Here is a 25,089-nt window from a genome sequence, read left to right as displayed (position 1 = left end):
AAATGAAATAATGGAAGCGAAAGACTTTAGCACAATACTCCAATTATATGAGGTATGTAAGGAATTATGAAGCAGTACATAGTCTGTTTTTGCGCTGCTGATACGGACATACACAAGACTGGGTAATTATACAGGAAAAACGTTTAATGGACTTACATTTCCACACAGCTAGGGCAGAATAAATGGAGGGGCAAGTCATGTCTTACATGGATGGCAGCAGGCAGAAAGTGTGAGAGAGCTTGCGCAGGGGAGGTCCTCTTTTTAAAACCCTCAGATCTCGTGAGACGTGTTCACTACCATGAGAACAGCATGGGAAAGACCCCATGATTCAATTACCTCCCGCCAGGTCCCTCCCACAACACATGGGAATTCAAGATGAGATTTGGGTAGGGACACAGCCAAACCATATCAGTAAACAAGCCTAATTATTATTAAATAGGTTAAGTAACTAGCTCACACTGTCCAATAATGGTGATTTATCAGTTTGACCGATCAGAAAGAAAAGTCTTTGAAGGCAAGAGGCTTTCTCATTAGTTTCCCAAGTCCCTAACATAGTGTTGACCATGTTGATTGACTGAATGAACATAAGAAGTACACTGCAACGCTGGTTGGTAGTACGTTTAGATATGACACGGCTTGAACCAGGCCTGGTTTCCAGATCGGGTGCTGAGATATGGCGGCATTGGGAAGGGGGCTGGAGAGCCTGTGCCTCCCACTAAGGTTTTTTAAAAAGAAAGTCCTGCACCTTGTTGGAGGATCAACCTGGTGTTTGGGAACACTGCAAAACCTGCGGTGGGAGAGAACTCCCGAGAAAAGCTCCTCTGTAGTGGGAAGAGATGGTATGGAAGGCAGTTTCCTCAAATGCTGGATAACCGCCTCCTAGGAGTGGGTGCTCAGTTAGGAATCAGTGCGGAGTGGCAGGACCAGGATGGAATTTCTGCAGGTGGTCCTAGGTCTGAGCAGCACAGTAGAATCACCTGAGGCTTTGAAAACTATTGAGCTCCACGCATTGTGGGAAATTCTGAGTTAACTGGTCTCTGGGGGTGGCAATGTCTTTAACTCTTACTATTCTAATAAGTCCCCAAGGCTGGGAATCACCGTAACCCGCAGGGTAGGCATCAGTCATCCAAAAATGGCTCTCGAGGATGAGAAGGCACGGGCACCATTCTTTCATTGGTGTTTCTCCAAACACCCTGGGCTCCCCTGGCCCCACAGTCTGAAGAGTCTCATTCTGAAAGCGTAGGAGGTGCCCGGGAATCTTTTTAACAAGCCAACCCAGGTGCTTCTTACAATCAGGAAAGTTTGGGGAACGTTACTGTACACCCTTTTCTGGGTCCAGGTCATGGAAAAGAAACGTGAGCCAATCTATCAACATAAAACCTAACACTGTTGATTAAAAGTAACGCCCAGGTGTCCTGTGCCTGCGAATCCAAGCTTGTTTCTCGGGCGCGAGATGCCCCTTTGGCGCTTAGGGCCAGGCGGGGTCGCGCGCCGGGCTGTGGGCCGCGGTGGAGACCTGACCCGCACTCCGAGGGTTCCCGGAGAGCCGGGGAGCAAGCAGCCGAGTCATCGTTTCCAGCTTCAGCCTGGAAAGCTGGACCGTGCCGCCGCGTGTGCTCTTGGCAGCCGGGCGCCCGGGGCCCTGCGGCCACATCATCCTGGGGCGGGGACGTGTGCGCTCCGGGCGCCCGGCCGCCACCGAGCCACGTCTATGCTGCCGGCGCTCGCGGCCAGGGAGGCGCCCTGCCCCGAGCCGCCCACCCCCGGGGATGAGCTAGCCGCGGCTCGGGGCGGGACCCTGGCGGGGGGACCCGAGCGGTCTCTAGGACCCGCGGGACGCCGCCGACGGGCGGGGGTGCGGGGGAGACAATAATTTGTTCGGCGGTAATGAGAACGGTGACTGCTGGCCGTGGATCCATTTCACAGGCCTGCCTTCTCTCACTAACGCTCTTCCTCGTCCCCGGGCCAACTCGGACAGTTTGCTCATTTATTGCAACGGTCAAGGCTGGCTTGTGCCAGAACGGCGCGCGCGCGCGCACGCACACACACGGGGGAAACTTTTTTAAAAATGAAAGGCTAGACGAGCTCAGCGGCGGCGCGGGCGCTGCGCGAGGGCTCCGGAGCTGACTCGCCGCGGCAGGAAATCCCTCCGGTCGCGACGCCCGGCCCCGGCTCGGCGCCCGCGTGGGATGGTGCAGCGCTCGCCGCCGGGCCCGAGAGCTGCTGCACGGAAGGCCGGCGACGATGGCAGCGCGCCCGCCGCCCGTGCCCCCCGCCCGCGCCCTCCTGCTCGCCCTGGCCGGGGCTCTGCTCGCGCCCCGCGAGGCCCGAGGTAAGTCGCCGAACCCGGGCGGCTGGCTGCCCGCCCTGCTGGGGGCACCTCACGCTGCGCCCGGGCGCGCCGAGGTCCAGGGCTGCCCCGAGGGGCGACGCGCCCGGAGCCCCGGGGCTCGCGCTTCCAGCGCGGCGAGACCGACCCCCTCCCAGGTGTCAGTTCCCTGGGGAAGGGGGACACTTGGCCCGCAGCCCCGCAGGAGCCAGTACCTGCCCCGGAGGGCACAGCCTCCGGACCGTTCCTCCGTCCTCATCCTCTTGGGTGACATTTGTAGATGTCTCTGTATCTTGACATTTACACGTGTCGCTCGGGACGATGCGTGTCGGGTCCTCTTGCTGGCCCTATCCCGCAGTGAATACCCCGACCCCAGGCTCCGGGCCAGCCCCCCACCAGGTTTCCTTTCCAGCCCCCGCCTCCCCTGCTTACACACTTAGGGGGGCGCGCAGCGGCCCCGCAGGTGAGGCAGCCCCCTCCTCCGCAGGTGTGCCTGCTGCGCTAAACATTGGGCTCTGTTTTCATTAACGGACTCTCTTACCTACTTCTTTAGTTTCCTCCCTGCCCCTTTTCCTGGCTTCCAGGTCACTTCCTAGCTGTCAGTCGCGGGCAAACTTTAGCCGAATTCTCCTTCCTCCCTTCGCTCAGTTTCTCCGCCGTAAATAATCACCCACATCAACTTGGTGTACAAAGAGAACTTACTTAGTTTAACGTGCGCATCTTATGGTTGTTTTACAGACTTAGATTTTCCCGAGTTGTATCCCCTTAAAATCGGGCACCTGTGGATCCCGTTTGCACAGTGAGGACTCACTCAGCAGGTGCCTTTTTAAAAATCCGGGAGCTTCCCCGGGTCTCCGCCGCCGCCGCCTTCTTTCTGCCGCCTGGGGCGCTGTCGGTCCACCGATGAACGACTTGCCTTGGCCGCAAGCTCTAAATTTCTATGATTCTATATAACAGGCATTTATTTTTCAACAACTGGCCTCAATCACGAACCGTTACCACTTTATGATACGTTTTATTTTGCGATTGCCACTGCTGCCCTCCGCCCCCACCGCATCTACTGTAATGTGGTTAAAACCCAGTTCTTGTTAAAATCCACACTGCGAAGATCAATTTGGAGATTAACGATTAAATACAAAGATTGCACAAAGCAATGAGAAAGCCAAGAAAGAATACTGCTGAGGGTTTAAATAACTCTATGACCTGTAGTGAATTGTGCTTTGAAAGACTTTTAAACAAATTAGTCCTTTTGAATGTTTATTGAGAAAGAACTTTTTAAAAAACGGAAAGTGTCTCAAAGTGTGCCTGACATGGTCTTTAACTTGGCACGTGCTTTGTACACAGAAGTCTACTGAGCAGGGGCAAAATTTTTTTTAGAAGAAAATGTTTATTAAATCCAGCTAATCATGGGAAATTATTTCTTGGGCATGTGTTTATTAAATCAATTAAAAATGCTTATTAAATCCAGCTAATCATGGGAAGTTATTTCTTGGGCGTGTGTTTATTAAATCAGTTAAAAATGTTTATTAAATCCAGCTGATCATGGGAAATTGTTTCTTGGGTGTGTGTGTGTGAGGAGGACTTTTACTATTTTATGACTTCAACTTTGGTGGGGAGACTGTTTCCTTAAGAGAGATACGACCCAAAATAGAAAACCAGGGGGGCCTAAGCACTTCGAGTGGGTTACCTTTTGTGATATATTCCAGGATTCACTGCTTGTTTACCCTTAGATTCTCAGTATCAAGTCTTCAATCAATCAGTGCCTTAGATTCTCAGTATCAAGTCTTCAATCAATCAGTGCCCCAAATCATACCACGGAGGCTGTTTAAAACTCCAAACATATAATGAAACATTTCTTTGCATTGGCAAGAGAAAAGGAGGAATTACTACCTGTTGAGACTGAGCATATTCTGAGTTTCTTCCTAGCCTTGTCTGTACCCTGAGCCCTGGCACAGTTGCCTACTTGGTACTTTCTGGGGGCAACTCAGCCTAACAAGTCCAAAACAGAGCCCTAGATCCCAGACTCTAGTTGCAAATCATTCCTTCCCCAGTCTTCCTGAACCCAGTAACAACCTCCTCTGCCTTCTCCAGATGCCTTGTGCTGACATGTAGGAAGGTCATCCCTGTGTCTCCCTTTTTACTCCGTAAGCCACCAACCTCCTAAGCATATTCCCATCTACCCACTTCCTTATGTCCCGAAGTGTGCCTTTCCCAGTCCAGGCCACCTTATAGGAAAAAATCTCTTCTGCAGAAGCCTCTTATTCCTCTTATCTAACAGGCCTACTGGCTTTTCACCTTATCCCTGCATGGTATATTCTCCTCCACAATACAGCCAAAGTTATTATTTTCAAACATGAGTTACAGCATTCAAGTTTCCTGTCTGAAACTCCCCAGTGGCTCTGTAGCACCCTTAGGAAAGAAAATCCAAACCTCAGCATGACCTAATTCCTGTTTTCCTTTCTGATCTCCTTTCTTACCATTCTCCCTTTGCTCACTCTACTCCAGACACACTGCCTTCTCTTCTTTTCAACTACCCAATATAGTAGTGCCATCTTTAAAAAGAATTCAATGTTTGCACTAAGAAGACTTTGCAAATACTTTTCACTGTTTTGCCATGCAGTGTTTTATGGCATTTCATCCCTCTTGTAACTTTTTGCTTTTCCTAGAGTTAATGATTGCCTTGTTTTGATTTTTGTTTGCCTTATTTTCTGTGCACCAAGCTGTGATATTGTGATATAATAAGAAATGTATATTTGGTCTCTGCCCCTGGTTCCTGGCACAGAACTCCTAAAATCCTTGGACTCTCTGGGGTATTAAGAGTGTCTTTTGTATGCTAATCAGCTTATTAAGGCATGATTAGAGTTGGGACTTTCAGTGCCACCCTTCTTGCAACCTCCAGGGACGGGGAGAGGGATTGAAGGTTGACTTGATCGCCAGTGGTGCAATTAATCATGCCTATGTAATTAGGCCTCCATAAACCCCCAAAAGGACAAGGTTTGTAGAATTTCCAGATTGATGAGCAAATCAAAGTTCCTGAAGGGTGGTGCATCTAGAGAGGGCATAGAAGCTCTGCATCCCTTTCCACATTCTCTGTCCTTTGCATCTCTTCCAACTGCTGTTCATCTGTGTCCTTAATTACATCCTTCATTATATAATAAACTGGTGAATATAAGCAAGCATTTTCTGGGATTCTGTGAGCTCACCTAGCAAATTAACTGAACCTGAGAAGGGGGTTGTGGACCCCCAATTTATAGCTAGTTGGTCAGAATTATAGGTGTGACAACCTACTACTTGTGATTGGCATCTGACATGGGGGGGATGTTTTGTGGGACTGAGCCCCTAACCTGTGTGATCTGATGCTTTCTCCAGGTAGATAGAGTCAGAATAGAGTTCAATTGTAGGACTCCCAGTTGATCTCTACTGAAGAACTGGTGGTTGGTGGGGAGAGATTTCCACACATTTGGGTGACCAGAGGTGAAACATTCGGTACTGAGTGTGAGAGTAGGGAGAATACTTGGTTTTTGGTTTTTCTCATTCCTTACACAACCTCTATTTTACCTCCACACTTTCTAGGAGAACTATCAACCTCCTTTCAATATGATCCAACACCTCAGGTAGTCTAGCCATGATTGTTTTTTCTTGATGTCATCTTTCCTGGAGCCCTTCATCCTCCTTTTCCAATGTGACTGGGTTACTTTGTAGGCACACATTACAGCTGTCATCTCAGGACTGTCCTTATTACCAAGACACTAAGAATTCCTCTTGTATCCTTCCTGTGTTGAATCATCTATATTCTGAGCACTATACATTTTTCTTAGAGTTCATTCCTCATTTCTGTGGAGCACATTTTCCAGTAACTTCCTGAGGAAGGGTGTTGGGGAGATACAATTTTTTGTTTTGATAACTTGTGAATATGTCAGGGATGCTTTCAGCTGCAAACAACAAAAAAAAGTGACAGCAGCAATTTTTACAAGCTTGTGTTCTTTATAAGCAGTTGCAAAATAAGTAGTTTGGTGGCTGGTGTAACTAGTGTGGCAGGTCAGTGATGTGATCGGTCACCCAAGCACTTTCTTTTATTTCTATCTGTGATACTTAGATGTTGACTTTTGCCTTTATGCTTACTTCCTTGTGGTCTTATGATAGCTGCTGTACCTCTTGGCATCCTATCTGCATTCCAGGCAGTAATGCAGCAGAAAGGACAAAAGGCAGAACCAGTCAAATCTATTTTCATCAGGAAAATAGTATTTCCATAAGCCTTTGTAGTAGATTTTGTCTTAGATATCATTGGCTAGACTGTGACACAGGGCCACTGCTAGCTTGTACAGAATACTAGAAAAGTAAATACTTTTAACTATATACATTGTGGCTTCAAACAAAACAGTTCTGTGAGTAAAAAAGAAGGTTGGAATGTGTCTCTGGCATACCTCGTATAAAATATATTGATAAACACACATTCATTCATTCCACCCTTGATTGCTAGTTTGTTTAGGTATAAAATTCCAAGAAAGAAATCGTATTTTCTCAGTATTTTATAAGGCATTTCTTCATTGTCTCTGTGGCCATTACTGCTTGAGAAGTTGATGGTATTCTGCTTGTCAAACCTTTGAATGTAGTCTTTTTTCTTTTTGGAAGTGATTATCTTTTTTCTTTGTGACTAGTATTTTTGCGTTTTATGATTATGTGCTTTAGCAATGCTCTTATCAGTAATTGTTGGGAACTCAGTGGGCTCCTTCAGTTTGAATATTCATTTTGTCAAGTTTTAATATACTTTCTTATATTCGTTCTTCAATTATTTCTTCCTCACTGTTTTTACCACAGTTTTTCTGAAACTGCTATTAGCTGAATGTCCCAGCCTCCTGAAAACATCCTTTAATTTTCTTATCTATTTTTCATCCCTTTGCATTTGTTCTACTTCCTGGGACAGTTGTTTAATTTCATTTTCCAACCCTTCTATTTAAATTTTTTGGCCAGGCACAGTAGCTCATATCTGTAATCCCTGCACTTTGAGAGGCTGAAGCAGGAGGATTGCTTGAGCCCAAGAGTTCAAGACCAGTCTGGGTAACATAGTGAGACTCCCCACCCCTGCCCGCATCTCAACAATAAATTTTTTAAAAATTAACTGGGCATGGTGTCATACACCTTTAGTTCCAGCTACTCAGGAGGCTGAGGTGGGAGGATCACTTGGGTCCAGGAGGTCAAAGCTGCAGTGAGCCGTGATCATGCTGTACTACTCCAGCCTCGGTAACAGAATGAGACCCTGTATCAAAATAAATAAATAATTTTAAATTTTATCCTACCACATTTAATTTCCAAGAGGTTTCTTGTGCTATGAATGTTCTTTTATTCTTATTGTAGTGTCCTCTTCTTTTTTGTAATGGATATAAGATTGCTATTAACTCTAAATGTGTTAGTCATTACTTGTTAAACATTTTTTGTTCACCTAATTCTCACTGTTAGCTTTGAGATTCTTTCCCCCCTATTTGTTTAACATCTATCTGACTTTCTTCAAAGGTCTGATTTTTGGCTGTCTGTTGATATTTAATAATGGGACATTAAAGAGGTGATTAGAAATTCTGTGTACTTCCACAGATGGATTTACTGACTGGTGAACATTCATTTTGCTGAGAGACATCCACATATCACAGACTCTGTTTTTCTTAGGCTGGTCAATTTCCCCAAGGAAGAATCCTTCAGCTTCTTGCCAAGGCGATTTCAGTCTGGCAACTGAAGCCTGGCTCTAGGGCCTGTGAGCTTAGCAGGGGAAAAAAAGATAGTGTTGCCATTAAGTATGCTTATATTGTTTAAACTTAATCCTTTTGTTTTCAGTTTAGCACTTTGCTACGCTCCCCCCCCCCCCTTCACGATTCCTGGGAGTCCTTATGTTCAGAACTTCTCTACTTCAGTGTCTTCAGAAATACACCTCCTGTGTTGGTCAGAGTAGGGCAGGCAACACCTAACTGTGTTGGCTTTGCAAGGGATCTAGGGCTCTAGCTTCTCCTTATACAGCCTTTCAGCCTCAGCCTGTATTGGCCTTGGCCCATACAGTGCCCCCTGTTCCAGTGCCCAGTGCCCAGTGCCCCCTGTTCCCAAACCTTTCCAGGGTTCTGCTTATCCATCCCACCTTCTGATGGCTGCCCTCCTCTTCAGGTCATAAGTTCCCATTCTCTCTTCCCTGCTAAATAGGTAACAACTTGTCCATCCCCTTTCCATCTTCCAAAGCTTTGCTGCTTTGTTTTTTAATTATTATTATTGTTATTTTTTTTTTTAGACAGGATCTTGCGTTGTCACACAGGCTGATGTGCAGTGGTGCAATCGGAGCTCACTGCAGCCTCAACCTTTTAGGTTCAAGTGATCCTCCTACCTCAGCCTCCCTAGTAGCTGGGACTCCAGGCACACACTACCATTCCCGACTAATTTGTTCTTAATTTTTAAATTTTTGGTCAAGCATGGTGGCTCACACCTGTAATCCCAGCACTTTGGGAGGCCGAGGCAGATGGATCAATTGAGGTCAGGAGTTCGAGTCCAGCCTGGTTAATGTGTTGAAATCCTATCTGTACTAAAGAAAAAAAATACAAAAATAAGCCAGGGGTGGTGGCAGGCACCTGTAATCCCAGCTACTCCAGAGGCTGAGGCAGGAGAATCACTTGAACCTGGGAGCCAGAGCCTACAGTGAGCTGAGATCATGCCACTGTACTCCAGCCTGGGTGACAGAGTGAGACTCTGTCTCAAAAATTTTTTAAAAAAATATATGTAATTTTAAAATTTTTATACAGATAGAATCTCACTCTATTGCCTCAGGCTGGTCTTGAACCCCTGGGCTCAAGCATCCTCCTGTCACAGCCTCCCCAAGTGTTGGAATTACAGGCATTGAACCATGGTACACAGCCTATTATTGCTATTATAATTATTCCCTTATTGTAGGGTTTTGGGCAGGGCACATAGATAAACACCTGTGACTCTGCCATGTACATTTAGAATTTAGCCAAGGCTTTGATTACCATGCTCTACATATAGATGTATTTTCTTTCTCTCACTTGTCATTTGGCACTTTCTACTCCTTCCTTGTGGAAACAAAAATTAAACTCATTTTTAAATGTTTCAAAACTTTCTTTTCAAAATCTATAAAAACTCGAAGTCAACATATACCTAATTAGATAAATGTTGCAGCTGTGGAAACTGTAACAAAATTTTTCTTAAGGAATGCAGCTACATCATTTAAAGAAGCTAAGCACATTCCTCCTGGTGTAGATGATGCTGTAATGAACTCATTAGAGTTGCAGAAAAAAAATTTTGTATCAGAGTGTGTTTCAGAGGCCTCCTTAAGCTAAATTGTTTCTGCAGCGTCCATGATTTACAAAGACAGGTGTAGAATTTTCAGATGTTTCTTCTGTACCGAATGGCTAGCCCTACAGCCCTTTGGCTGTGTGCCCACAGGGAGCTATAGGAAGCAGCTCTGGAGTATGTCCATGCTCTTTAATTGTCAGGTCTCTGGGATGGAGAAGTGAAATTGATATAATCTAGACAATGTTTATGAAGGCAGTTGCTGTGAATTTTTCATAATTGTTTCTTTATATGTTTGGATTTTATTAAACCTAAAAGTGTCATACCATCACATTGTGACTTAAAAAGGAGTTTGTTGAGTGCGTCAGTGCCAGGAGCAGTACTCTGTTCTTTGCATGCACTATCTCATACAATTCTGGTGAAAGAATCTTGTTGGTACTGTTAGTACTCTCATTCTACAGAAGAAGAAATGATAGCCTCAGATAGTGAGATCAGCGCTGTCAGGAGCAAGGCAGTCTAGTCTACCTCATGCTGGAGACTGGATCTTAACCTAGCTGTGGCAAACATTTCATAACCTATCTTTGCCATAACTATAGCAGTGAGATTGTAATTAGCTTGAATTTCAGCAGAATGGTAATGCAGTTCAAATAAACGTTATTTGCCAATTGAAATGTGCACATTAAATACTACACTTTCTTACAGGCTGCCATTTCAATCTTCATGCTTTCTCCAGCCCATTTTTCATCCTGTTTCTTTTGTGCTTTATTTAATGCCCAATATACCTTGCCTCCAGTTGATAGATGGGATGGAGAAGCCGAATAATTCAGCATCATGTTGTTATTTTTTATCCTTTAAGCTTTTATGTCATTCCAAGGCTACACTAAGAGCTCAGCTTCTTGGCAACTGTTTAAAAAATTGGACAGTTTCATTGGATTACATTTTCTGTCTGTTTACCTCCTCCAGGAAGCCTTGAACTGCTTAATCAGTTTAGATGATCCATTCTTAGAAATGGTGAAACACCTTGACATGTCTTCCCCTAGCAGGCGTGGTGAGCACTGGTCTGCAATTTGACCAAAAGATTCCTTGTATTATGTGTTGCCATGTTTGTAATTGAAGCCATGATAGGATGGAAGCATTTCTTGTGAGAGATATGCTCATTTGAATCTGAACGGGATCTGAGAACTTAGCCTTACTTAAAAAAAAAAATGGAAACATTGGCAGTATGTGAAGGATTGCCTAGATATATGACCAACTTTTTAAAATATACTTTTAAGTTTTGGGGTACATGGGCAGAGCGTTCAGTTTTGTTATGTAGGTATACAGGTGGCATGGTAGTTTGCTGCACCCATCAACCCGTCATCTACATTAGGTATTTCTCCTAATATTATCCCTCCCCTAGCCCTCCATCCCCCTGACAGGCCCTGGTGTGTGATGTTCCCCTCCCTATGTCCATGTGTTCTCATTGTTCAGCTCCCACTTATGGGTGAGAACATGCAGTGTTTGGTTTTCTGTTCCTGTGTTAGTTTGCTGAAAATGATGGTTTCCAACTTCATCCATGTCCCTGCAAAGGACATGAACTCTTCCTTTTTTATGGCTGCATAGTATTCTGTGGTGTATAAGTGTCACATTTTCTTTATCCTGTCTGTTATTGATAGACATTTGGGTTGGTTCCAAGTCTTTGCTATTGTGAATAATGCCGGAATAAACATATGTGTACATGTGTCTTTATAGTAGAATGATTTATAATCCTTTGGGTATATACCCAGTAATGGGATGGCTGGGTCAAATGGTATTTCTAGGTCTAGATCCTTGAGAAATCGCCACACTGTCTTCCACAATGGTTGAACTAATTTACACTCCCACCAACAGTGTAAAAGCGCTCCTATTTTGGTTTTGTTTCCATCCTGGTTTTTTTATTGTTGTTGGTAGTGTTCTTCAGAGCCTGCATTAGGATTTAGGGTCTGCATTATACCTTAAAATGCAGCTGTTGTCTGCCTATGGAAAGGTACATTCCTAAAATTAAGCATACTAAGTAAAACTTTTAAACTAAAATCATTATTTCAGCCAATTTCAGTATGATTTGAGAAGATCATGTAAAAGATGATTGAAAAAGAAATCTGGCACCATCATTCATTTATTTCTAAAATATGACCATTTTAAATTGAAAAATGGACATAGAATAAGTTATACACGCATATATTTGCCAGCCAGATTCTACTATATATGCTTCAGAACTTTCAACATTTAAAGATGTAAAATGTTAAAGATATATTTATAGCCATCCTTTTTCTCCCCACCCATTCAGACTATTTTATCTCAGTCTTCCTTTTGCAGAGGCTGTACTCCTGTGAAGTTGGTTGGTCTGTGTGTATGTGTGTGTATACACACACATACCCCTAATCAATACCTGATATTCTTTATGTATTTAACTATTAAATAAATGGTACCCTACTATATATGACAACCTTCTGCAACTTAAAAATATATATATATATATTTTAGACTTATTCATATATGTGCTTGGTTCATTCCTTTTAATTGAATGGCTGAATCATAATTTGTGTACTCCTCTGCCGATAATAAATCTGTTTTCCCCAACTTTTTGATATTGCGATGGTGCAAGGATCCTTGCTATCTTAGGTATGGGTGTAAGCTCTAGGGAACCTGTTACAAATGAATTACTGAGCTGTAGAGTACACGAATTTTTTACTGTAACATATTTTGTTAAGTTGCTTTCCAGATTGGTTGTACCAATTTATGTGCCTACTTACTGGAGAGCTCTGGTTACCTATGTGGTTGTCAATACTTGGTATTTTCAGGCTTTTTAAATGTTGCCAAGCTGGATGTTAAATATTTCATTGTTTTAACTGGCATTTTTCTCATTACTAAAGACTCTAAGATTCTTATGTGTTTATATGTTCTTTGTATTTCTTCTTTGAATTATTTGTATTTGTTTACTCATGTTTCTTTTTAAGTTTAGTTTAAGCAATCCTCCTCTCCTGAGCTCCGAAATAAATTTTGATACTTTCTTCTCAATTTAAAATTTTTGCTGTTCCCTTTTAGAATAACTGGAATTTAATTTTTATTTATTGTATGAGATCTATGTCTGTTTCCCCCCATCTGGAAAACCAATTGCTCTAGTAACATGTGTTGAATCCTTTCCACTTCTGATAACCAGCAAGCACACACAGATATGCTTCCGGGTTCTTTGTCCTACTGTTCTGTTTACCTCAGTTCCAGCCTCATACTGTTCTCAGCATCCTTTACTTCATGATAAGCCTTCAGTATTTAGATTGGTTGGCGTGATGGTTAAGCTTGATTGGATTGAAGGATGCAAAGTATTGATCCTGGGTGTATCTGTGAGGGTGTTGTCAAAGGAGATTAACATTTGAGTCAGTGGACTGGGAAAGGCAGATCCACCCTTTGTCTGGATGGGCTCCATCTAATCAGCTGGCAGCATGGCCAGAATATAAATCAGGCAGAAAAATGTGAAAAGACTAGACTGACTTAGCCTCCCAGCCTACATTTTTCTCCCGTGCTGGATGCTTCTTTCCCTTGAACATCCGACTCCAAGCTCTTCAGCTTTGGGACTCAGACTGGCTTCCTTGCTCCTCAGCTTGTAGACAGCCTATTGTAGGACTTTGTGATCATGTGAGTTAATACTCCTTAATAAACTTCCCTTTATATCATCTCTATGAGTTCTGTCCCTCTAGAGAACCCTGACTAATACAGTTGGTATGTAGTGGTGCAGAAGGCAGACCCTGAAGCCAGCTTGCTGGAGTTTGCAGATCAGCTCTGCCACCTGGCTCCTGACATGTGATCTTGAGAAAGTAACAAACCAACCTGTGTGCCCAGACTTTCCTAGGTTTAGCACTGAAGATGACACATCACAGGAAACCTCTCAGTGCCAGGCAAATTGGGATCGTTGCTCACCTCAAACCTTGAACAAACTACATAATCTTTTTCTTTCCCCATTTCTTCTTGATGAAATGGTGATAATAATCGTATCTACCTCCACAGGGCCGTAGTGCAGGTGAAATGAAATAATACATATACAGTGCTTTGAGAAGTGCTCAGACCATGCTAAGCATTCAATAAAGTTTAACATCTCCTTTCCTTCTCCCCTCCTCTCCTTTAAAGTTATCTTGACTATTCCTGAAACTTTAGTGTTTCATATGAACTTTAGAATCTTCTTGCTAAGTTTTGCAAAATACTGTATGGGGACTTGTAGGCTAATTTAGGGGAGAATTGACATCCTCATGACATCAAGGCTTCCCATCATGAATGTGGTGATTTCTCTATGTATTTGTTCCCTTTAATGCTATTCAATATGTTTTCAATAATATTCTCTTCAAGGTTCTTGCGCATCTTTGTAAGATATATTTCTAGATATCGTAAGTACCTAATAGATTTATTGTCACTTTAGATGGTATCACTATTTTTAAAAATATTTTAACTTTTTAATATGAAAAGTTTTAAACATACACAGAAGTAGACAGACTGCAATCAATACCCATGTTTCTATCACTCAGTTTCAACAAGTGCCAGTTCACGGCTATTTTTGTTTTATCTGCGGAGTCATTTCCTTATTGAAAGTTCTAATTGATGTTTTCTTTTCAGTGTATATGAAGGTTACTTATTTTTGTAGGTTGACTTTGAATTCAGAAATCTTGCTCAATTGTTTTTAATCCTGATGATTCAAATCATAGCTGGGTGCTTGCTCAATTTTTACTCTAATAGTTTGTCTGTAGATTGACTTCATAGAAATTCTAAGAGAGTAATCACCTGAAAGGGTAAGTTTTTTTTTTCCTTTACAGTCCTTATGCATTCTACTGCTTTTATTTTTCTTTTTTCATTCGGTAGCATCTCCGTTACAATGATGAACAAAAGGATTAGCCAGGCCCAGTGATTCATACCTGTAATCTCAGAACTTTGGGAGGCCGGGGGCGGGAGGGGAGGGGGAATTACTTGAGCCCAGAAATTTGAGACCAGCCTGAGCAACATAAGGATACCCCATTTCTACAAAAAAAAAAAAAAAAAAAAAAAAAAAAAATCGTATGTGTGGCACATGTAGTCCCAGCTACACGGGGAGGCTGAGGTGGGAGGATTGCTTGAGCCCAGGAGGTCGAGGTTGCAGGGAGCTTTGATCTTGCACTGCACTCCAGCCTGGGAGACACAGTGAGACCCTGTCTCAAAAAACAAGGAAAGAAAAACAACAAAAAAAAGTGATTGCTAGTCTCCTTGTTTTTTTTTTTTTTTTTAACTTTAACAAAAATAACTAACTTTTGCTATCTTTATACATCTTTCTTTTCTTTCTTCTATTGCTGTAGGATTATTTACTCCTACTTTTTCCCAGTTCTATTAATTTAGAGGTTACATATTCTCTTTCCACAGTTTTAGTAGTACCATTAAATTTTTAATATTTGCACTTCAGCAATGGAGTCTAAAGGTAGTCAATAACTTTGGCCTCCTCCCAAACAATTACAGGCTAACCATGCTTTAGTGCCCTTCACTGTGCCTCCTGTTTTTTTTTATTATTGTCTAGAATTTTATTTTATTTTATTTTATTTTATTATTTTTTTTTTTTTGAGACGGAGTCTGGCTCTGTCACCCAGGCTGGAGTGCAGTGGCGCGATCTCGGCTCACTGCAAGCTCCGCCTCCCGGGTTCACGCCATTCTCCTGCCTCAGCCTCCCGAGTAGCTGGAACTACAGGCGCCCGCCACCTCGCCTGGCTAGTTTTTTGTATTTTTTAGTAGAGACGGGGTTTCACCGTGTTAGCCAGGATGGTCTCGATCTCCTGACCTCGTGATCCGCCCGTCTCGGCCTCCCAAAGTGCTGGGATTACAGGCTTGAGCCACCGCGCCCGGCCATATTGTCTAGAATTTTAGTTCTGCCATTTTGAAACACATCTCTCAACAAAAAATGTAGTGGGGAAATACTAGGCTTTGTTCTATGCTGAGCAGTCCAGGCTTATGCTGATTTATCCAATGCAACCAGTTTCGTTTCTTTTTCTTTTCTTTCTTTTTTTTTTTTCCATGGTTTTTTGCAAACCACTTCCACTTCTGGATCCAGTTGCTTCTTATTGAAGTAGTCTTCCATCGAAGGTCTCTGAGTAGCAAATTCCCTATATTTGTTTGCCTGGAAAATGGTTTTTTTTTTTTTTTTTTTCATGAATGTTTAGCTATGTATAGATAACCAAACCAAGGTTGGCAGTTGTTTTCTTTTATCAGATATTACCTGTTGTATCCTGGCCTCTCCTGTTGTTGTTAAGGAGTCTTTCATTTAAGGACTATGCCTTTGCACTAAACCTGCCTTTTTCTCTGGTTACTTTTAAGGTAGTTCTTTGGTGGTGGTGGAGTATGTGTGTATGTGTATGTGTAGTTCTGTATTTTATTCATGTGTTTTTATATGGTTTCATATTAAATTTGTGTATTTCTGGCCTTGCTGTGCTTCTTGAATCTAATCAATTATTTTAAAAAAATTTAGTAAGCATCTCTTTAATTACTGCCTTGCCCTTTTTGCTTCATCACTTCCTTTGGAACTTTTGTTGTATGTAGTTGGGCCTTATAATTCAGTCATCCTGTTTTTAGCTTGTCTTCATCTCTTTATCACTCTTTGCTTTATATTCTGGGTGATGTCTACAAGTCTAAATTTCAGTTTACCAATTCTCTCTCGAGCTGTGTCTAAATGCTGTTTAAACTGTCTATTGACTTAACGTTTTTCAATATCTTTAATTTTTCACGCATGGAAGCTTTGTTTTGCTCTTTTTCAAACTTGCCAGATCTTTTTAAAATGTAATATTTTAAAATTATCTTTTGTTATCTTTTCTTTGTATTCCTACATGTCTTTAATAACTTGGGATTTATTTATTGTTATCCATTTCAGGTTATTTCAAGTTCTTAGGATGCTGATTCTGTATTACCGTGGATTATCTCTTCCAATGCCTTACAATTTTAAACTGTGAGTTCATTTTCAGCTTTTTTTCCCTCCACTGCTACCCACTTCATGTGAGCCCTATGTACCCTGGATTAGGAGAGTTCCTGTGGAGCAGAATCTGTTTACTCGTGACAGATGCCGCAGGGATTTCCCTTGTCTAAGCCCAGTTATTGTGGGAATTTTACACCACATGGCTATTCTAATTTTGGTCTCCATACCCATGTGGCAAAGGCTTGAAGTTTCTGTTTCTCTTGCAAAACTCCCTAACCCTCACCAGATCTCTGGGGAGACATGTCACTTTGAAGTTTCCCTGTGGCATTTGGTAGAGGTTTTCTAGCCCTGATGACTTGGGAAGGGCGGCCTGTCTGGGCTTGGTTTTACTCAAGGATCTTAGCTAGAATTCTCTGACTCATGGTGTTCAAGATCATGCCTCCTGTTACTAAACTCATGGTTTCCAGGCTGAAGGCTTGTATCTGCCAGGCCTCTGGGATTCCATGACTTTGGCAGTGGGTGGATGCTCTGGCTAGGAATTCCTTCAATTCCCTGATAATTTCCTTTCTCTTCTTTCTAGTTCAGTTATACAGGTTGTCACATTTTATTTAACATGTTTCTGTGTTTGTAGTAGAAAGGTTTTCTAGCTGTGTCAGCTCAGTCCACTGTGTTTTCAGAACTGGACATCTCCAATATTGATTCTCTGGTTCTTTTAGTCAACACATTTGTTTGCTGCCTATTGTAATCCCAGATTTATGCCAGGAACTGGGGATACAGTGTTAAGAAGAACAGACACCCTCATTTCATGGCCTCTAGAGTGAGTGGATCGTAAAAACATACAGAAAATGAGTTGAACCCGCTTGGCAGCTTGATTCTCAACTTCCAGTACTCCAAACACTCAGTCAGAAAAGTCAGTCAGCTGCTTTCCTGCTGGCATGTTAGTCTTTGCCTTGGCAGCTGCCGGGGTGAGATGTGCTAATGATGGGGCCAAGCTGAGCTTTGGGGGTGAAGCCATCAGCTGTTCCCATCTCCCTCTGGCGGAGGCAAAATGAGAACAGCTGGGAAGCAAGGCCAACATACACTCCCAGAAGCCGCTGCTCTGCCAGCAGAGGTGTCAACAGAATTCCAGTCATGTGAGCCTTCCAGGAGTGTATAGTGAATTCATCCCATACTTAAACATTCTAGTATACAGAGAAGATTGTACAATGGAGTAAGCCGACAATGGAAATACTCATTTGTATATTTTTGTAACCTTCAGAATGAATGCTACAATTCCATATAGATTGGTTTCTCCACTGATTTATCTAGAAGAAAATCAGATGCCTGATTTGCCACTAGAATTTGGACATGTCAGATTTAGTCTATTCAATTCACTAAGCTTTACTTCCAGTTTCTTAGTAGGGAGAGTCTGCTCCTTGGAGCATAATTTATTCAGCTGCAATAGATGGTTCTCTTGAAACTTTTTTCTCACATATTTTAGTCTCTTTTCTCTGTTTTTCGTCTCTGCTCTCCTTTAAAAAGGTGCTTGTCATCCTTCTTTCTCCCTCAGCACTGCTGAAGACTAAGCCATTGGTTACAGAGGCTCAGTGAGGAAGCAATTTCAAAAGAGGGAGGCAGAAAGGGCTGTGATAGGATATGGTTTGAAAAGCTAAATCAAGACAACTGTTTTCAAGCACAAAAGCTCCTAGTAGAAGCGTCTGCTTCTCTTATGAACTTCAGTGACATAAAATAATGAGATTTCTTCAGCTTATCTCTCCTGATGTTACTTCCTTATGGATTTAGTGGGTCAAGAGTGCTGTGTATTCTGGCATTGTAGTTATAAAATTGACAGGTGGCTTGGATCATGGCCAGAATTCTGGACTTGGAGTGAGAAGTGGCTCTGAGTTCCAGCTTGGCCTCTTTATAGCTGTGTGACCTTGAGGAACCCACTAAATCTTTCTGAACTTAGTTTCTTTGTCAACAATGAACAAGGATGCAGCCTACCTCCCTGGATTGTGGTGAATATCAAATGAGGGAGATGTTGGGGGATGTGTTTTGTAATTTAAGGTCTTCTCTTTCGATGGTACAGGGGGACACATGGTACCACTGTTCATTTGTTCATTCAGTGGCTGAGGTTTGCCCTCATGCCTCGGACGGCACAGGTTCTCAGCATCCATGAGCCACCGTCCCCTCCTGCTCGTGGTAGATGGGTGTCCAAGTTAATCCCAAAGTTTGGCAGAGGGGGTGGCAGAGATTTGGGAGAGGAGGGCAGTTTCTATTCCTTTTTCTCCTACCTTAAATCTCATGTTTCCATCTTTGTTATTTATCAGTCTACCATCAGGGGCATCTCTGTTAACCAGGACTATTTGAGATTGCATTAATAATGTGAACTCTTTCAAATATCATTTACTTATAGCACACAAAATGGTCGTTAGTTTCCTTCTTCTCTGCTGTATGGGACACACTGTGCACTGGGCATAAGGGCTGCAGAGAATGAATGGTGGCAGATGCCCAGGCCAGGGGCATGAGTTTTCCTGGCCTTCAACTTCCACTGACTTCTTGAGAAAGAGGTGTGGGAGGGAGGATAAACGTAGAATGGCAAGGCAAATAAAATTTAACATGCCTCTCAGGGTATTGGGTTGGCATGAATAAGAATTGCTGTAGAAATAGGAACCTCACATTTGTGGATGAAGCAGACACATAAATTCTTGACTTATGTGTTAATTACCAGTTAGAGCATGTGATTGCAGCAGTGAAGCCCATTAAGCACTCTGCATCCTTATGGCTCCAAACAATACAAATTTAGAACATCCAGAATCTGACAGAAATGTTCCACTCTAAGACCAAATATTGGTGGTGTTTTCCCAATTTGCAGCAAAACATAAGTGACTGGAAATATCTCCCCCACACTACTAAGATTGTTCGTCTGAATCTTTCTGAAACTGTGGATTGCAGCTACCATATCTTCTGACTTGCACAGCAGCAAATGAATTTTCTAAAATGTTTACTCAGTCTTAGTTCAGCACATGATCAGACAACACCCAAGGGCTCCTGGTTGCAGGTTTATCTGTGTACCTGGAGAACAATCACATTTCTGAGTGGTAATTGCTCTTTCTTTATAGGATAGAATTGAGGAATTCCATAAGGGATTTTGCCTGTGTGGTTTCTGTGCTAGCACTGGTCCAAGGGCTTCTCATACATTCTCACCATGTCCTGGGAGGCAGGCACTATGACCACTCTTTCTTCCAAATAGGAAAGCCAAGGCTAGGACATTCAGCTTGTGCAGTTATGCAGCTACAAGGTGGCACAGCTGAGATTATGCACGTGAATTACTGCACAAATAGGGAATGTACTAGACATGGGACTTACACGAATAACAGTAATAGTGATGACACTGGCAGTTAACAAAGCATTCAGCAGACTCTGGACTAATCCCTTTACATGAATTATGTGGTTAAGATATCCTTATAGCCCTTAGAGGTATGAGCCATTATTATTTCCATTTTACAGATGAAGAAACTAAGGCATAGAGAACTCGTGATCTGCCTTAGCCTCTGCATCTTATTAGAGGCTGAGCCAGGATTGAAACAGGCAGTTGATTTCAGGGCCCACATACTAAACCACTGGACTGCCAAGCGAAGACCTATGATGTCCAGGAACTCTTCTGTACTCCAAACCATTTGCAGCTATCTCAGCTTGTGTTTATCTTGGGACATTGGGATTTGAGGAGAGAACCTTAGGAACACACTGAGATAGAACAATACTTGAATTTTTAGCTGTGTGAATCCAAGGAACTTGTCCTGTGGGCTCTGACCTGCAAGGACTGGCAGGAAAAATGGGACTGGAGACCCATTTGCAGGGCCTGGTATTTCTGACCTTTCATTTTCGCATCAAAGGAGCATGTGGACTTACCAGCTAAAATGTATTCTTTTTGAAGGAGAAACTTACTGTTTAACAATTAAGTACACTATCTTCTGTTTTCTCTCACAAATAAAATGCAGGACTGAACCTAATAACTTCTACCTATGATGGCTATAGAAAATACTTGTAAACATGATAAACACACATGCATGAGTGCATTCGTTATTTATTGCTGTATGACAAATTGCCACAACTTAGTGGCTTACAATCACACCCGTGTACAATCTCACAGCTTTTGTGGGTTATGAGTCTAGGCACAACTTATCTGGGTCCTCTAATTCAGCTTCTCTCACTGGTTTCAGTCAAGGTGTTAGCCAGGATTGGGTCTCACTCGAAGGCTCAACTGGGAAGGATCTGTTTTCAAGCTCACAGAACCATGGCAGAATTCAGTCCCTTGAGTTGCTGAACTGAAGGTCTCAGTTCCTAACTGGCTCCCATTTTCCTAATCAGTATTCTCTCCAGTATAGAAGCTTGCTTCATCAAGGCCTGCAGACTGAGAAGGCAATAGAATCTGCAAACAATACAAAATCACAAGTTGTATAATCTAATCATGGTCCGTGAATATTGCTATAGTCTATTGGTTAAAAGCAAGTCACTAGGTTAAGAAACCTAGTGACTTGCTTTATTTTAACCCTACTAGGGTTACACATGGAAGTGAATACCAGAAGGCGGGGGCACTGGGAACCATCTCAACAGTCTACCACAGTGAGTTAATTAGATAGTCAGCATTGTAAATATCAGGAATGGCTTTGACAGGTGGAAGCTTCTGTTTTCAGAGGTGTCCACTCACTATGTACAGGTCTTGGAGCTGGCAGCAGCATCTGATTGGTAAGGTGGCTCTGTTTCTGCATTTTTGTTCCCTAGCTGTTTCATGTCCTTTTACTACAGCATCTTCATTACCTTTGCCTGACAGTTCTTTTCCCATTCTCACTCCAACACTTGGCTGAACTCCTCCTTGGCTTAGACTTCATTTCCTCACAGGCAGCCGGTTCTTGGACCTTCCCACCCAACCCCAGTCAAGGAAAGGTCCCCCTGCTAAATGTTCTCAAAATGCTATGTCTCCATCAGAGCACTTATCACATTCTAATCAACAGTTTGTCTTCTTGTTTAGAATTTAAGCTCTGTGGTGACAGACCACATCCATCTTATTCTCTGTTGGGTCCCCCATGCCTAGCACATCACAGCTGCTCAATAAATATTGGCATGATGAGTAAATAGTCCCACTTGATGTGCTGCTTTTTCATTTCAACAAATTTGATTCACTAAAGCTCTACTCTTAAATTTTTTGTGTTTGTACAACCTTTCATGTAAATGAATTTGCATATTTGGAAAGTCTTTTTGAAAAAAGACCATGTGTCCAAATATTTGATATGGAAAAGGTAGTTTGTAAATATTAGTGATACAAAAGGAACATCTTTTGGAAATACTGTGATGCTGTTATGGATGCTGATTTTTATATTGGGTAGAAAATGTGAGGTGATAGTTTAATAAAAATCACAAGAGGTCTCTATTAATTTTAGCTTGTTCTTCTGATCTGCCTGAGAAATGTACAGATGTGAGGATGGGCATGAAGAACTCTATGCGTTTGCTTGGGTTTGGATATTCTATAGCTAGCATTTAGTGACCTGGTGATGATAAACTTAACTATATATTTACTTTTTTTCCTTTTTATTTTCTCTACCCTCATTTAAAACTTTTGAAGTGATTTTAACCTAAATGAGTCAAAATTCAATTGGGGAATGAAATGACTCCTTCTAAAACAGAGCTCACCTTCTGCAACTACAAAGGCAAACAAACCAACAAAAAACTTACATCAGGCTAATTTGCAAATCACAAGTTTTACTTTGTTTTATGCTGCTTTCTTACATTGAACTTGGTTATTTTATTTACATCCACAGTGGATAGTTTCAGTGGTTTGATGAAAATCATTTTTATATGCAAAAATTGGAAGACTTAACATGAAAAGTTGTTATTGATACTCATAGTAATTTTAAAAGTACATTTCTTAAAGTTGTACCGTATTTATTGTTACAATACAGTTTTCTTTTGGTGGTTTGCCTTCAGTCCTTTGTAAAAAAAAAAAAAAAAAAAAGAAGAAAAAAAGCACAAAATCTAACCTGGGATCATAAAACAGTGAATTAAGTTATCAAAGGAATAATGAAATTTATGTTTCTGAGGAGTTTTAATATAAATAACAACTGGATAGCTTGATTAGTTATAGTCCTGGGAATATGGACTACAAGACCTACTTAGGTTTTCACAAATTAGCATGCCCATTCATTTGTTGTTTATCCTATATTATATATACACATACACACACATATATACATATATGCACACGTTTATACACACACACATACACATGCACACATATACATTTATGTACATATAGAGAGGGATCTGGGTTTATTACCTAATATTTTAAGGATTTTATGTCTGTTTTTATAAGAGATAGTGCTATTTCTCTTGTTATATCATTGCCTGGTTTTGGTGTCAGGGTTATACTGGCCTCATAAGTTAAGGTTTTCTAACTTTCTGTATTTTGTGAAAAAGTTAATGTAAGATTGTTATTATTTCTCTCTTAAATGTCTAATAGAATTATTCAGTGTGGCCATCTGGGCCTGGAGGTTCAAAAAATATGTGCATGTCGTCTGAGTTAACAAACGTATTGGCATAACATTTTTCATAGTATTTTCTTATCACTTAATGCCTGTATTATCTGTAATGATGTACCCATCTTTAATTCCTAAAATTGGTAAATTATGATTTTTTTCTCATTTTTTTTCATCCTGCTAGGAATTTAACAATTCTATCAGTGTTTGCAAACAACCAACTTTGGTTTCAAAGATTTTCTCTTTTGCTATTTATTTTTTTAATTTTTGCTACTTATTATTGCTTTCCTTCTAGTTTGTCTTTGATTTGCTCTTTAGCTGCTTTTAGTTGATCCTTACTTTGAATATTAACATAACATTCTCAATTTCTAGTACAGCCATTTGGAAATATAAATATCCCTGGTACAGTACTCCTTTAGCTGAGTATTATAAATTTGTGTAGGTTATTTTTTCATTATCATTAGTTTAAAATATTTTAAAAATTTCTTTTGTAATTTTTTTCTGTGACTTGTAGCTTATTTAGAAATGTTTTTAAATTTCTGAATATTTGAGATGTTAAGATTTTTGTTATTAATTTCTAATGTTATTTTCTTATAATCAGATTGTTTTCTTTATTACTTTTATCTTTACATTTGTTAGAGACTTGTTTTATACTCTAGCTCATAGTCTTTATTGATGGATATTCCATGAATGGTTGAAAGGAATGTAAATTCTGCTGTTATTGTATAGGGTAATGTCCTGTAAATAGCATAGTTGATGGTGTTTACTTACTAATATTTTTTGTTTATTATTTCTATCAATTATTGGGAGAGGAGTAAAACCTTTAACTGAAGTGCCAATTTATCTATTTGTGCTTTCAGTTCTATCAGTTTTCTTGATGTATTTTGAAACTCTTTTTAGGTTTATATGCATCTAGGATTGTTATGTCTTCTTGATGAATTGACTTCTTTATCCTGATGAAATTTCCTTTTTATCTCTGGTAGTAATTTTTGTCCCACACTTTGACTGACTTTGACTAACATTGATATGGCCTTTGACTAACATTGATATGGCCACCTCAGCTTTCCTATGCTTAGTGTTTGTGTATATATGCACAGAGCATCTTTTTTCATTTAAAAAAATTTCAGTGTATCTATATTTATGCTCAAAGTGCATTCTTTTAAACAGTGTATATTCACTTTGCATTTCAATGTTTTCTGAGAGTCACTACCTTTTAATTGAAATATTTAATCCAATTACATTTAATTATTCTTATGGAGAATTACGTTCATTTTCTTGCTATCTTTTACTATTTGCCCAGTATGGTTTTGGTTTTTTTTCCCTTCTTTTCCCGTTTTCTTTTGTACTGAGTAGTTTTAACATTTCCCTTTTTTAGCTGTAGTTCTTCGTGTTGTTATTATATTTTCGTGCTTGCCATAGGGATTAGAATATGTATCTTTAACTTAGAGAGCTATAGAAAGGATCATGCATCCTGCTGTGACATCCAAAAAGGCTGCATAAAATTAATATGGAAGCAGTGTTTTCATACAGTAGTTCTATAGTTTTAGTTTTTGTATTTAAATTATTCATTCATCTATCATTTTTACATAAAAAGTGAAGATAGGAATCCATTCTCTTTTCAGATGACTACCCAGTTATAACCACTGCCTATTTTACTTCCATTGATTTGAAATACTACCTTGTTTGGTAGAGTTTTATACATATTTGTGTCAATTTTTCTCACTTTCATTCACTTATATTGATCTGTCTACTCTTGGACTCTATGCTTAATTATTGCTATTTGATAACTCTAACACCTGGTAGATCTAATATTCTTTTCAGAATATTCTTTCAGAATTTTTGTACCTTCTTGATTACTTTCCATATAAATAAACTTTAGAATCTAAAAGAAATCACAATAAATGTGAGCAGGACTGCACTTAAAAAGCAAGTGATATCAGAGAGGAGTAAGCACCTTTAACATTTGTGCTATGTGTTGTAATTGGTTTTCCAATGGCTATGCTGCTCCATATGGTTTGGCTGTGTCCCCACCCAAAACT

The 25,089-nt window shown here is 41.0% G+C and overlaps 1 protein-coding gene across 1 annotated transcript in view; it reads left to right on the top strand.

Moving 5' to 3' along the window:
• Positions 1–1,898: 1,898 nt before the first annotated feature.
• The window catches only part of ADAM12 (ADAM metallopeptidase domain 12), a 375,641-nt gene continuing 352,450 nt past the window's right edge, over positions 1,899–25,089 (top strand). The window contains exon 1 of the mRNA XM_015456854.4: positions 1,899–2,332. Coding sequence (XP_015312340.3) covers positions 2,245–2,332 — 88 coding nt within the window. The 5' untranslated portion in view covers positions 1,899–2,244. The remainder of the gene's footprint in view (positions 2,333–25,089) is intronic.

This window comes from Macaca fascicularis, chromosome 9, assembly GCF_037993035.2.
Source record: "Macaca fascicularis isolate 582-1 chromosome 9, T2T-MFA8v1.1".
Lineage (NCBI taxonomy): Eukaryota > Metazoa > Chordata > Mammalia > Primates > Cercopithecidae > Macaca > Macaca fascicularis.
Note: the sequence above shows the minus strand (reverse complement) of the source record. Positions and strands in the feature narration are given on the sequence as shown.